The sequence below is a fragment of the Rana temporaria genome, chromosome 3, assembly GCF_905171775.1.
Source record: "Rana temporaria chromosome 3, aRanTem1.1, whole genome shotgun sequence".
NCBI lineage: Eukaryota > Metazoa > Chordata > Amphibia > Anura > Ranidae > Rana > Rana temporaria.
In genome coordinates this window covers 125,735,068-125,750,760 of record NC_053491.1, presented here as the reverse complement: position 1 = coordinate 125,750,760, position 15,693 = coordinate 125,735,068, and the positions used below count along the sequence as shown (strand labels likewise).

Sequence of the window (15,693 nt, the reverse complement as noted above, 5' to 3'; positions counted from 1 at the left end):
CATTCTGATTCTGCTGTGCCCCAGTCTTAGGCCTTGTACACACGACCGAACATGTCCGCTGAAACTGGTCCACGGACCAGTTTCCGCGGACATGTCCGACCGTGTGTAGGGCCTAGCGGACATTTTTCCGGCCGAGCGCACAGGTTTCCAGCGGACAAACGTTTCTTAGCATGCTAAGAAACTTGTCCGCTGGAAAGCTGTCCGTCGGACATGTCCGATGGTTAGTATGACTCATCGGACATGTCCGCTGGTTATGACGTATAACCAGCGGCCCGAAATCTCGCGCATGCGTCGAATTGATTCGACGCATGCGTGGAAGCATTGAACTTCCGCGTCAGAGAACATCGGTGTCGTATACGTCACGCGTTCTCTGTCCGCGGGGATTTTGGTCTGATGGTGTGTACACACATCAGACCAAAACCTCCCAGCAGACATGTCCGATGAAAACGGCCGTGTGTACAAGGCCTTAGTTACTTTAGGTTTGCTTGTGTTTCACGTTAGATAGGTCACTTCCACTGGTTATAATCACTTTTATATTGTTTCAGTGGACTTTGTATTTATTGCTGTTTTTAGTGTTTGTATCGATCATTATTTCATGTTGTTTTTTTTTTTTTTAATCACATTATTTTCACCTCTTTTTACGTCCAGTGTGCTCTCTGCAGATACACATATCTGGTCCAGCTTGCTTTGCAGCATACCAGTGCATGGCCTTCTCAGACATAGACCATGGGAAATCTGACTCTGAGACGGTCATTGTTACCAGTGGCTTAGCCTGTGCTAAGGCTTTCAGAAGTTCAGAGACTGACTGCAGGGGAAGGTGGGGGAGTGCGCTTGGAGCCTCTATGGTCAGTATCCATGAAGATTGTCATTTGCACAGCGAAAAGTGCTTTAAAAATGCACTGATTACTGTGAAAATGACACTGGCAGTTGAAGGGGTTAACCAGGAGGGGGCGCTGTAGGGGTTAAGTGTGTTCTGAGGGAGTGTTCTTACTGTGGGGGGACTGGCTGTGCGGGTGATGTCACTGATCGTCGTTCCCCAACACAGGGAACAGACGATCACTGACAGCCACACTAGGAAGAACGGGGAAGGTTTGTTTACACTCACCTCTCCCCGTTCTTCCTCTCTCTGACCTGATCGCGGGACACGGGCGGAGAACAGGACAGGACCAGGTCGCGAGCGTGCCGCTGGAGGCGTGGTCGGGACCCACGGCTGGACTCTTAAAGTCAATGTACAGGTACGTGCCTGTGCCCAGCCATGCCATTCTGCCGACGTTTATCGGCGTGAAGGGGTCCTTAAGTGCTTAACTATGGGGATTCCAGATTCCATATACAAGTTCTTTTAAATGGTAGAGTAAATGTCCCCTGAATCACTAGAAAGGTATAAGCTGAGGTCACCCATAACAGCGGGACTGTCCCCTCTGTGTCTAGATGAGGACATTTTATAAACATGTGGCAGTGATGTAGCTAGGCTTAAAGGGTCACTAAAGGCAGATTTTTTTTTTTTTAAATAACAAACATGTTATACTTACCTCTGTGCAGCTCGTTTTGCACAGAGTGTCCCCGAACCCTGTCTTCTGGGGTCCCTCAGCGGCTGTCTCGGCTACTCCTCGCAAAAGCTTTCTACCTTCATGCGAGCTTGCATGGTGGAAAGCTTTTGCGAGCGCGCTCCCGTGATACAGCGGCGGGCATAGCCGCCGCCTGTATCACTCGGCCCCGCCCCCCGGCACGCCGAATCATCCACTGTGATTGACAGCAGCGCCAGCCAATGGCTGCGCTGCTATCAATCTGTCCAGCATAGCCAATCAACGGCCAGACTGGGAACCGAAGACGATCACATGGACGCACGCGGGACTTTCGAGGGGTCAGGTAAGTAAAACGGGGATTCGGGGGGCGGCACCATTGGATGTTTTTTCACCTTAATGCATAGTATGCATTAAGGTGAAAAAACATTTACCTTTACAACCCCTTTAAGATATAAGACAAGGCCTTGGGTACTCACAAATCCAGTCAGCTGGTTGCTGATGAGAGTTGAGTTGAGTTGAGAGTTCAGGACCTGGGGAAACCCGATCACATAATCGCTACGATAGCCTCTGACTGGCTATCACAGTGATCATTCAATCTGTAGCCCGCCCCATTTGCCTCTGTTAAGAAGATAAATGCAAACTATTGTTTTCTATGCGTCATTGCAATTACCTGCATTCATTCAATGAGGAAAACGCAGCAAAACGCACATTGCACTTAAACAGTACAACAGTAAAATCAGTGTGTATATGCAGTAAAGCATGCTTGTTATACTTACTGTGGAACCTAAGGGGTTATTCCTCCGCATTATGTAAAAAGGCTGTTTGATCCTGGCTTCTCTGATCCTCCCCTTTTCCCACTATCCCCTGATAATTTCCTGATAACACAGAGTCTATGGAGTCAGGCTGCACATGCTCAGTTTGGTGTGTATTGCTAGAGAGGTTTATTTTATTTTATTGGGAGAGTGCATGTGATCAGCACAGGGCCAATCAGCACTGTCCAAACAGAGGGTCATGGGTTGTGTAGTCTCAAAGGACAGTCAGAGTAGAATGAAGACGCCTCCTACAAGCTTTAACTAGACACTGATAGAAGTCACAAGACTGCTATATACTGCTGATGGGAAAAGGTATTTAGCAGTTTATATTTACTAAAATAATTGCATTTCCATGTTCTGTGGGAGACCAGATATAGTGAATGCAAGGTCTTGGGTTTAGTAACACTTTAAAGTGCCTTAAGAGGTGTGCACCCCAAAGCTCAAGCACACATGAACCTAGCCCTTAAAGTGGTGTTCCAGCCTTTTTTTAAGTTTATTAAAAGTCAGCAGCTACAAAAAGTGTAGCTGCTGGCTTTTAATAAACAGGCACTTACCTGCTCCACGGTTCCAGCGACGCGCCGGCCGGGGCTCCGCTCCTCGCCCCCCCCTCGCCGGCGTCTTCATTCCTAGTGTGGGCACCCGGCAGTGACAGCTTTCGGCTTCACGGCCGGGCACCCACTGCGCATGTGCGAGCGGCGCCGTCCGATTGGACAGGCGCTCGCCTACAGGGAGGGGCTGCAATAAAGCGATTAGCCCCTCGGCGAAAGGAGGAAGTGGGACAGGAAGTCCCCTTCTCCTGAAGCCCCCACTCCCCCCCCCAAAAAAACTACATGCAAAATGTGGCATGTAAGGGGGCGAGGAGTGGGTTAAGCGGAAGTTCCATTTTTGGGTGGGCATTTACTCTGGCACCCCAGACCACCCACCTGGTGCTGCCCCTGGATAATGCTAATGCACATGGAGGGGATTAGGGTGTGCCCAGGCACATCTGGCACACCCTGGGTGCAAGCCTATGGGCGCCATTATTTGATAATGGCACCCAAAAGTGGACAGCAGTCCGGCGTTTTGTTGTGAGTTAATCACATGACAAAGCGCACAATGAAAAACACGCTTGGTTCAGTGCCATAAAAAAAAAAAAACTGCGAGTCTCTGCGTGATTGATAACGATTGGCATAACGATTGGCGTCTCAGGCGTGCATTATTCCTCATACAGATACTCGGCACTAAATAAAACCTGATTTACTAGTAAACAAAAGTGATGAGCTATTGTGATGAATAATGTTTTATTATTTCATAACGCCGCCCACACCTCCCATAACAAACACTCCGGGATTCTAGGCATACTTCCACCACCCAGGCATTTAAAGCCGCATTACTTTGCTACTCGTCATGAGGTTTCTCCCTACGATACAATGACATTATTCATATAAAACTGCTCGGCATTCCACAGCAAGCACAGCCGTGACGTAGAGCGCCCGTGACGTCACGCCCCAAATCACGGCTCCCGCTCAGCCCCGCCTCCACACACCTGGCCCCCACACTCCAGGCCGGCGGGGAGGGGCGGGGCCGCGGACTGTGTACACAGTGGGCGGGGCCCGTGACGTGTCCGGGAAAGGCCAGTGTTCTCCGTGCGATGCGGAAGTTGGCCCCCAGCAGTAAGGCGGGTGGACCGGAAGACGGCGGGGAGACAGCGGGGGATGTCCGGCCGGGGCAGGAGAGTCCCCGGGAAACCGGGAGCCCCTCGGAGCTGAGCGGCGGGGAAGCCCAGGAGAGAGCCGAGGTGTGGAATAGTCCCTGCTCCAATCATGAGTAAGTGCCGGGAAGTAGGGACATGTGTGTGTGGACGGTGACAGGCCGGTCCTCCGACTTACTTTATACTGTGTTGTGCCTTGTTGGGGGGGTCCCCGCTTCTCAGTGGTGCTGATCATGGGGTTGCCATGGTGATGTGACTTCCCATGTGGAGATGCTGAATGATGACATGGAGTGCAGCTTCTTGTCACTCATCTCCTCTCTATTCATAATCCACCTGAAAGCAGCTCAGCCTGCTGATCAGGATGTGGTGTGGATGGGGCCCTTCTGGTGGGAAGTTCTCTACAGAGTCATCATCTTATTCCTGCTCATCTGGGATGACTGGGGATTGTTTACCCACAGAATACGCCTAAACGCGGCTTTAAGCGCATTTTTAACGCAGCCTTTTTCCTGCCAGGAGAGTATCTGTAGAGGCGCTGACATGACCTACCGATTGTCCGTTTCTTCTATCTACACTTTACAGCTAGTGACCGTTCTTCCACAGAGTAGTAGTAAACTTTGTATTGCTACAATTGGGGTGTCTAGTCTGTTCTAGAATAGGGATGAGCTCCGGCGTGTTCGCACACTCCACGTGCGCCAGAAAGCCGGCATGGCGCTGCGCTAATCACAGGCAGGGAAACATTGTCCCAATGCACGACTGCAGAGATCGGGAAATGTCTCCCTGCCTGTGATTAGCGCAGCGACTTGCCGACCTCCTGGCGTGCTCTGCACGTGGAATGTGCGAATACGTCGGAGCTCATCCCTATTTTAGAAGAGAAGCTGCCCTCCGAGACGTTTAGAGGGAAGATGACCTTTATGCCTCGTACACACGATCTGATTATCGTACACATTTTGTTGCATAAAACTAATATCGAATTCAACAGTGCAAAATGTGTTTTTCGAAAAGTACGATTTTTGACGTACGATTCTGGAAAAACATTCCGTTGTGCGTAGCTACCTATCTGAAATGATGTCAGATACGTGTGACCCCCTGTGTCGTACTGGTTTATTTTCATGTTTTTGATCACGCGTGGTGTTCGTCTAACGATTTTTAGCCGACGCATACTGTACTGATTAAACGTTTGTCGTACGATAGGCTGTCGTCCGAGCAAAGTTTTCGTGTTTGTTCCTTCGAATTTTATTGGACCGACTGTCGTGATCAAAAAGCTGTGTACTAACAATCAGATTATCGAACGATCTATCCGAAAGCGATTTTTATCATCCGATTATAGTCTGGTTCCCCCGCAGGAAGGACATTTTTACAAATTCTCTTGTCAAAACAATACCTGGCGGTGGTGTTGTTTGCTCCGACGCCATTCTTAGAACTAGAATAGTGACACAGGTGTTTAAACTTAAAGCGGAACTAAACCCATAGATTTAAAAAAAAAAGTTACATTCCAGGCATGCCAGAAATGCTAACTGTCACATTTTGCTTTTGTTCTCAACTAAACTGTCAAACCATCAAATGTCTGGTGTCGTAACTGATCACATGTTCAGCACCACAGATCAAACAGAGGCCAAGATGGCAACTTTATTGGCTGAAAATGATAGGGGGGGGGGGGGTTAGTTCTGCTTTAAATATAACTATTGATCTATATATAACAATAGAACAAATAAATTGATACTAATGTCCTGTTTTTTTTTTTTTTTAAATAACAAACGTTATACTTATTTGCTTTGTGCAGTGGTTTTGCACAGAGCAACCCAGGTCCTCCTCTTTTCGGGTCCCTCGTCGGCTCTCCTGGCCCCTTCCTCCTGTTAAGTGCCCCCCACAGCAAGCGGCGTGCTATGAGGCACCTGAGCTGCAGCTCCATGGTGGTCCTTCGTGGTCTGCCCCCTCTCTCTCCTCATAGGCTCACTGACTTTAATTGACAGCAGCAGGAGCCAATGGCACTTTGCTGCTGTTTCAGCCAATGAGGAGGGAGAGAGTACTAGACAGCTGAGTCTTTAGTGCAACATCGCTGGATCAAGATGAGGCTCAGGTAGGTATTAGGGGGGCCTGAGGGAAGCTGCTACACACAGAACGCTTTTTATCCTAATGCATAGAATGCATTAAGATAAATAACCTTATGCCTTTACAACCACTGTAAACTATACCCCAAAATAAAAAATATGCACGCAAAACTTCTAAACCAAACAAAGAATAGACTTGTAACTGTACTGTCGTCTTTTATTTTGTAAAGCAAACTGTTGGTGCCATATAAATCCTATATAACAATTAGTTGTGTGCAAAAGTTTAGGAACCCCTGACAATTTCCATGATTATCATTTATAAATATTTGGGTGTTTGGATCAGCAATTTCATTTTGGTCTGTCAAATAACTGAAGGTCACGGTAACATTTCAGTAGTGAGATGAGGTTTATTGGATTAACAGAAAATGCACAATATGCATCAAAACAAAATTAGACAGGCGCATAAATTTGGGCACCCTTGTCATTTTGTTGATTTGAATACCAGTAACTACTTGGCACTGATTAATTGGAACACACACTTGGTTTGGTGAGCTCATTAAGCCTTGAACTTCATAGACAGGCGCATCCAATCATGAGAAAAGGTATTTAAGGTGGCCAATTGCAAGTTGTTGTTCTCTTTCACTCTCCTCTGAAGAGTGGCAACATGGGGGCCTCTAAACAACTCTCAAATGACTGGAAATCAAAGATTGTTCGTCATTATGGTTTAGGGGAAGGCTACAAAAAGTTATGGCAGAGATATAAGCTGTCAGTGTCCACTGTGATGAACATAGTGAGGAAATGGAAGACCACAGGCACAGTTCTTGTTAAACCCAGAAGTGGCAGGCCACAAAATATTGGAAAGGCGAAGGATAGTGAGAACGGTCAAAAACAGCCCACGGACCGCCTCCAAAGACCTACAACATCAACTTGCTGCAGATGGTGTCACTGTGCACCCTTCAACAATTCAGCGCACTTTGCACAGGGAGAAGCTGTATGGGAGAGTGATGGGAAAGAAGCCTTTTCTGCACACGCCACAAACGGAGTCGCTTGAGGTATGCAAACGCACATTTGGACAAGCCAGCTTCATTCTGGAATAAAGTGCTGTGGACTGATGAAACAAAGATTGAGTTATTTGGTCATAACAAGGAGCGTTATGCATGGCGGCAAAAGAACACGGCATTCCAAGAAAAACACTTGCTACCCACAGTAAAATTTGGTGGAGGTTCCATCATGCTGTGGGGCTGTGTGGCCAGTGCCGGTACTTGGAATCTGGTTAAAGTTGAGGGTCGCATGGATTCCACTCAATATCAGAAGATTCTTGAGAATAATGTTGAGGAATCAGTCACAAAGTTGAAGTTACGCCGGGGCTGGATATTTAAAGACAACGACCCAAAACACGTCTCAAAATCTACTCGGCATTTATGCAGAGAAACAAGTACAATGTTCTGGAATGACCATCCCGGTCCCCAGACCTGAATATTTATTGACCATCTGTGGAGTGATTTGAAGCGGGCTGTCCATGCTCGGCAACCATCAAACCTAACTGAACTGGAGATGTTTTGTAAGGAGGAATGGTCCAAAATACATTCATCCAGAATCCAGACACTTATTACAGGCTATAGGAAGCGTATAGAGGCTGTTATTTCTGCTAAAGGAGGCTCTACTAAATATTGATGTGATTTTTCTGTTGGGGTGCCCAAATTTATGCACCTATCTAATTTCGTTTTGATGCATATTGCGCATTTTCTGTTAATCCAAAAAAAAATCATTTCACTACTGAAATATTACCGTGTCCTTCAGTTATTTGATAGATCAAAATGAAATTGCTGATCCAAATATTTATAAATGATAATCATGGAAATTGTCAGGGGTTCCTAAACTTTTGCATACGACTGTATGTCTTCTTTACACCACATTCACACTTGTGCAATTTGTCATGCGACTTTCAACATCAAAGTTGTGTGACAAGCCATACTCCATATTTTCCAATGGTAACCATTCGTATATGTGCAACTTAGTAATTTATGCACTACTTTGGTCGACTTTCATGCAATTTGAGGGCTGTAGACTTCAATTTTAGCCCTCAAAAGTTGCATGAAAGTTGTATATGAATGTTTTAGATGTAACAGTTGTCCATTATCATTGGTCAAGGCCAAAGTTGCGTCCAAGTCATACCCATTCAAAGTTGCACTCCAAAGATGTGCTACTTTGGAGTTGTACATGTGTGAATGGAACCTTACACCCCATTCACACGGGTACGACTTGTCATGTGACTTTGGACATCGGATTCGCATTACAACTCATACCCCATGTTTTCCAATGATGACCATTCATATATGTGCAACTTAAAGTTGCAGTGACTTTAGACCAATTCACTACTTTGGTCTGACTTTTATGCAACTTGAGGACCATAGACTTCAATGTTAATCCTCAAGAATCTTTGCACGAAAGTCATACCTGAATGTTTTACATGCACCAGTTGGTCTGAATTTGCAGAGGGACAACAAGTCGCACCCATCCAAAGTTGCACTTAAAGGGGTTGTAAAGACAAAAATATTTTCCTCTTAAATTAAAGTCTGACAGTAGCTGATAAAGTAAAAAGTAATGTTTTGAATTATAACTAGTTTGATACCTGTTGAAATCGAGCTGTTTTATTCACCTCCGTCACTCCTGAATCATTATTCTCACTGACTTCCTGGTTTGCGGCGCGCATTCATTCTTGCTACATCACAGCCCAATGGGAACTACAGTTCCCATTAGGCTTAGCCTCCATGCCTGTGAGGGATAAGAGAGCATCTTCACGCAGGGCTGTAGTCATAAGGAGGGGGTGAGCACATTCTGCTTTCCACCATGCAAAACGGCTCAGATGCTGGTGGAAAGCAAGAAGAGGGGAGACAGGAAATGGCATTTTCAAACCTGGATTACTGTATTTTGGAGGTCAAAAGGAAAAACGAGGTAAGTGATATTTAAATGCTCTAGCTTACAGCAATCAATTGATCGAATAAAAAACGAACCTTTAGTGTTCCTTTAAAGGCCGTGCAGCGTTAGATTTGAACAAGTGTAAATGGAAAGGACAATTTCATCTTTAGTAACATGTTACTAAACTAGCAACCCCTGCACTCCCCTGATCCCCTGTTGTGACAGCGGGCCGGGGAACTTCTCCCCGCACCCTCTATCACAATTTTAAACAAAACACAGCTGTGCGGGGCTCTGCCTACCCAGCTGTGTTATTCAGAGTTCTGTGAATGGGAGAACTACAACTACCATCAACCATCGTGGCTGTTGACTTGTAGTTCTCAATGAACTACCAGGGTGATGTTTAGCGCTATAGGAAGTTCATTGAATCTTCCTGCCATTATATAACAGCCAGCATCAGTGGACCCTCCAGCACACCCCAGTACCCCCTTGCCATTACATACGTTCAATAAAATGCCCGAACTGCGTTCCTGCTGAAAGAACGTCACTTCTTGTGTGATCAGGCTTATTGGCTGTCTGGTGGCAGGGTCCTCCCAGATTCGAGAACAGGAGTAGGCAACCTCGGCCCTTCAGCGGTGGTGAAACTACAAGTCCCATGAGACATTGCAAGACCCTGACAGTCACAGGCATGACTCCTAGAGGCAGAGGCATGATGAGATTTGTAGTTTCTAGGGGTGCAACAGATCACAGTTGATCCGTGATCCGATCGGGTTACCCCCTTCGGATCGGAACACACTGTGATCCGCGGATTCCCACGGCTCCGGAGCTAGGCCGAAGCCGCAGCCTTTCCTAATGTTACGGCGGCGGCTCCGGAGCTAGGCCGCAGCCTTTACTAATGTTATGGCTTCGGCCTAGCTCCAGAGCCGCCGCCGTAACATTAGGAAAGACCGCGGCTTCGGCCTAGCTCCGGAGCCGCGGCCATCTTGGTACACCCGGCGGCGGCCCTCCTCTGTTTACACCCACAGAGGAGGAGCCCGCACTCGTGGGACACGCCGCTCGTCTGTCGGTACTAGCTGGGGGGGGGGGGGGAGTCACTGTCCTGAGAAGGGGGGTCACTGTACTGAGAGGAGGGGGGGGTCTCTGTACTAAGAGGAGGGGGGGTGTCTGCACCAAGGGGGTACTATAGTTGGCGGGGGGGGGGGGGGGAGATGTGGATATTACAGTGGGGGAGATTATTTTTTTTGCCGATCCGAAAAAAGATCCGATCCGTGACTTCTGATCCGAGGAACGATCCGAACCGTGAGTTTTTTGATCCGTTGCTCCCCTAGTAGTTTCACCACAGCTGGATTACTGAGGTTGCCTACCCCTGCTCTAGAAGGAGTGATGTCAGTAGAGGGACTATTGGGGACTGACGGTGCATCAATGAGCAGCGCCCTGCACCCAGAAATATACAGGAGACTTGGATAGCTATAACTTTCTTCTGCAGATAGGAAAATACATGAACCTTGTAGCATGGGATGGAAGGGGTCCCGTTTTGAATGGAATGGAGCTTTAAAGTCTTGTTATGGAAAGTTTCTAACCTTATAAGATGATCCTTTTAATTATACAGTATATACCGCTTATTTTCCTCGTCATTACCAGGGTTGAAATACATTTCTTCATAACATCAAATGTCTTTTATTTGTAGTGCATTCAACTATCAGCAGTCTTCTTCAATTTCACTGCATTGGTACTGCGCTTTTATTTTTGGTATGGTGCTTTCAGAATGTGCGTAGCCTTTCCTCCTCTGCATCTATACCCATAATGTGTCCTGTAAATATACTTCTCTTTCAGGACTGGGGCAAGGTTGGTGGTGACCCATGTCTTTGCAATAAAAAGGTAGAATCCTGTTACTTTGGACTGCACTCATCTCACTAATGGTCCTGTGTGTTGTGGTGTGCTCTTGCTGTTTTGCATCACTCAGTGTTGTCACAAAAGCAAATTATCCTTGTTCTACATAGTGATTGTCTTGTGCTGTCTGTGATGTGTCTGTCTATTGACAAAGGAGCATGGTCACGGAGTTTGCTCAGAGCGCTGCGTGGGGATAATGACATCCAGCAGACAAGTGAAGTTTTGTATTCGTTTGGAAACTGCATTATTTTCAAGTTTTCTTCGAACAAGAAGAGCGCTGTATGCAATCTTATAGTTAAATGTTAAATAACTATTTTTAATAAGGAGCTCAGTGTAGCCGTGTCTAGGACTTTACTCATTCCTATGTGTTTTCTGTTTAATTAAAGCATAGAGTAATGTGCAGATGAAAGGAAGTCTGCCAACATGATTACGTTTGCTGAACTGACTTGTGTTTATTTGCATGGCGGCTATGCCAGCATCTGAAAAGAGCTTTTGATTCTGCATGTTTATTCCAGCATTTGAGTTCTCCATGGCATGGAATCACAAATAATCTCCGGTCCCACTTCATGTAACTCTTTATTCATACACCATATCGTTTTTGTGTAGCTTGCCTGCTGTCCTTAGCTTGGAAGTATGCTGCATTGTGAGCTTGAAACCATTATGTTGTTTAAATATATCTGTGCAATTTCATGTAAATATCAGCCAGGTTATTATTATTTATTATTATTGTTGTTGTTGTTTTTGTACCACCACTTTTATGTTTTATTTTTTTATAAAGAGTATTGTAGCCCACTGTATCTAGCCATACATCAGTTCATAGAAGTTGGATCGGTGAAAGATATTTCAAATGATGTTTTAGTTACACCCTGGCTTTTACATACTGCTGTTAAATATATTTAGACTCTGTTCTATATTTATAGTACCATGTAATCAGCAGACAGTAACTATTGTATGCACACATTATCATGTATACAGTACATCTTAAAGTGTTACTAAACCTACAACAGTAAAATCGGTCTGTATATGCAGTAAAGCATGCTTGTTATACTCACTGTGGAACGTAACGGGTTAATCCCTTGCATTGTGTAAAAAGGCTGTTTGATCCAACAAGTGGCGACATCGCGGCTCCAGCCACTCGCAGCGCTGGAGCCGCGATACCCGGAAGACACGCCGAGGCTACATGTCGGCTACCTCGGCGCGGACCAGGTAAGTTACCAATGCCTCGTTCTAAGGTAAGTATTTCATAATGATATTTTCATAATGATATTAACATTACATGTTGGTCAATGAGAGCCGTCTTAAAGTGGATGTAAAGCCACTCTCATCCTTTCTAAACTACTGCCATAGTGCTGATCTATAAGGATATAGGGCCAGATTCACATAAGAGATACGACGGCGTATCTGCTGATACGCCGTCGTATCTCTGTTTCTATCTATGCGACTGATTCATAGAATCAGTTACGCATAGATAGCCAGAAGATCCGACAGGTGTAATTGTTTTACACTTTTGGATCCTAGGATGCAATACCGCGGCCGCCGCTGGGGGGAGTTTGCGCCGTAAACCAGCGTCGGGTATGCAAATTAGGAGTTACGGCGATTCCCGACGGATTTTCACGTTCGCTACGTCGCCGCTAGTCTAGTTTCCCGTCGCAAATTTAGTCATCGTTTTAGGTGCCCTAACTTTAGTCAGCAAGCGTATTGCTGTCTAAAGTATGGCCGTCGTTCCCGCGTCGAAAAAATAACGTTGTTTGCGTAAGCCGTCTGGGAATACGGAATTACGCTACGCGAGTCGCCGTTCGAAAAAAATGATGTCACGGCGCGCAAAGCACGACGGAAATTACGAAACGGAGCGTGCACTGTAGGTCCGGCGCGGGAGCGCACCTAATTTAAATGGCACATGCCCATTTAAATTGGCCCGCCTTGCGCCGGCGGAGGATTTCATCGCAAGTGCTCGGTGAATCAGGCACTTGCGATGAAAACTTGCGGCGGTGTAACGTATCTACGATACGTTACGCCGCCGCAGTTATATGTGAATCTGGCCCATAGATGCCTTCTGCATGTATCTTTACCTGTCAAATGTCTCCCCTCTGTCTGTTCTAAGAACTGAAAAACTGCAGATTCTGTGGGTGGGTCTGTTGTCTGGAGCTCGGTGGGTGGAGTTGTGATGTCAGTAGACTCCCCGCCCACCTCTACCCTCCCCTTGTCAATATGCATTTTCTTTTGTGTATTCCTTACACTGGATTCTGCTATGATCACTAACATCCAGTCAAAATCCAAAAATGTAACCACATGACTTCAGAAAAGGACTAGGGGTGGGAATTAAAAAAATAATGCCTGTCTCCAGGCTAGTGCATGAGATATGTAAATAACCGGTCACTCACAGCAAGGGGGCGGAACAGACTAAGGTTTTTCTCTGTAAGTCCGTTTTATTTCACTGAACAATAAAAGAGGATTTCTCAGAGCTGGATTAACTCTGTTTGGCAAGACTGGGCACAGATGATAGGAAATCTTATACTGTACATTGTGACATCAAAAAAATAAAAATACATTTTCGGGTTTACATCCACTTTAACCACTTAAAGACCTCAGGTGTTTTTCAGATTTGGTGTTTGCAAGACTAAAACATTTTTTTCTGCTAGAAAATTACTTAAAACCCCCAAACATTATATATATATTTTTTTCTAACACCCTAGAGAATAAAATGGCGGTCATTGCAATACTTTTTGTCACACCGTATTTGCGCAGCAGTCTTACAAGCGCACTTTTTTTGGAAAAAATTCACTTTTTTGAATTAAAAAATAAGACAACAATAAATTTGGCCCAATTTTTTTATATATTGTGAAAGATAATGTTACGCCGAGTAAAATGATACCCAACATGTCACGCTTTAAAATTGCGCCCGCTCGTGGCATGGCGTCAAACTTTTACCCTTAAAAATCTAGATAGGCGACGTTTAAAAAATTCTATAAGTTGCATTTTTTGAGCTACAGAGTAGCTCTAGGGCTATAATTATTGCTCTCGCTCTAACGATCGCGGCGATACCTCACTTGTGTGATTTGAACACCGTTTTCATATGCGGGCGCTACTCACGTATGCGTTCGCTTCTGCGCGCGAGCTCGTCAGGACGGGGCGCTTTAAAAAAAATTTTTTTTTGTTTTCTTATTTAATTTTATTGATTTTATTATTTTTTACACTAAAATATATAAAAAAAAAAAAAAGATCACTTTTATTCCTATTACAAGGAATGTAAACATCCCTTGTAATAGAAAAAAGCATGACAGGTCCTCTTATATATGAGATCTGGGGTCAAAAAGACCTCGCATCTCATAATTAGGCTTAAATGCAAAAAAAAAAAAAAAAAAAAAGGAAAATTTGTCATTTAAAAAAATGACAGAAAAAAAATTGTCTCTTTAAGAGGCTGGGCGGGACTGACGTTTTGACGTCACTTCCGCCCAGCAGAGCTATGAGGACGGGTGGGGGCCATCTTGCCCTCACTCAAGTCCTCACTCTCCTGGCGGCAGCATCGGATCTCCTCCGCCGCTACCGACGGCTCCGGTAAGCGGTGGAGGGCGCGGAAAAGCGGCGGGAGGGGGGGGGGCCCCTCTCCCGCCACCGATAACGGCGATCTCGCGGCGAATCCGCCGCGGAGACCGCCGTTATCGTTTACACGGCCGCCAGCTGAAAACATGGATATCTCAGTTGTGGCAGCAGCTGCTGCCGTTACTGAGATATCCATGTTTAAAAAGAGGACGTATATATACAGTGGGGGGTCCTTAAGTGGTTAATGCACACTACTGAAGTTGCTCCGACTTCAGGAAAGGTTCTACTACTACTTCTAGGCGACTTGTACCCAGGGCCGGATTCCAGACAAGGCCAACACGGCCAGGCCTCGGGGCGGCAGTGGGTGCAGGGGCGGCACTGCGGCTGAGAGGAGAGGACACTTTCACTTTCATATCGGGAGTTCCCCCCTGTCATGCGGATGGTGAGAGGAGAAAAAACAGAGGGAAGAGTAGGTGAGATAGTTCTTGGCAGTAGCAACCCCCCTCCCGGTTCTCAATGTCCTGCCAAAAAAGTCCCCCGGCGGATAATGTCCCCCCCCCCGTACTGGGGGCGGCATTGAAGGACCCGGCCTTGGGGCGGCAAAGGGAGTAAATCCGGGCCTGCTTGTACCCGTTGATTTTAATGGAAGCCGCCTCCAAGTCGTATTCCTGATCTTAACTGAAACAACTTTCCAGGAAGAGAAACTCATTTTCTCAGGCAAACCCCTCCCTCTCACAGAGCGCGATTTTGGCTGTGGCCAAACAGTAATCAGAAGTCGCCCCCAAGTCACGCTAAAGTCGCCTCACAAAGTCGTGTTGCCCCTGTGTGAACCGGCTGTGTTACACACAGAAGTTTGATCTAAGAAGGAAGCATTAGTTACAATGTTATTAAAAACTTGGCAGACTGCCCGGATATTTTCTTTTGACAGCTGAGTGAGCAGATAAAGTCTCTCCACTTTTTATATGAAAGAATCTGCAAACTCTGCATTGGAGATCGTCAGGGGGGTTGAATCGAGATCACAATTTTTTTAATGATTAATTGTGTAGCTCTAATATGGGGTTTATTTACTGAAGGCAAATCCACTTTGCACTGAAAGTGCACTTGCTGTAGATCTGAGGGGGACATGCAAGGAAAATAAAAAAACAGCATTCTTGCTTGCACATGATTGGATTATACAATTTTGCAGAGCTTCCTCTCATTTCAGATCTAAAGTGACTACACGTTCATGTGCACTTGTAGTGCAAAGTGGATTTGCCTTTAGTAAATAAATCCCT

At 45.8% G+C, this 15,693-nt stretch overlaps 1 protein-coding gene across 1 annotated transcript in view; it reads left to right on the top strand.

The window, feature by feature from the left end:
• Positions 1-3,926: 3,926 nt before the first annotated feature.
• Positions 3,927-15,693, top strand: part of USP6NL (USP6 N-terminal like) — a 252,946-nt gene continuing 241,179 nt past the window's right edge. The window contains exon 1 of the mRNA XM_040343385.1: positions 3,927-4,141. Coding sequence (XP_040199319.1) covers positions 4,138-4,141 — 4 coding nt within the window. The 5' untranslated portion in view covers positions 3,927-4,137. The remainder of the gene's footprint in view (positions 4,142-15,693) is intronic.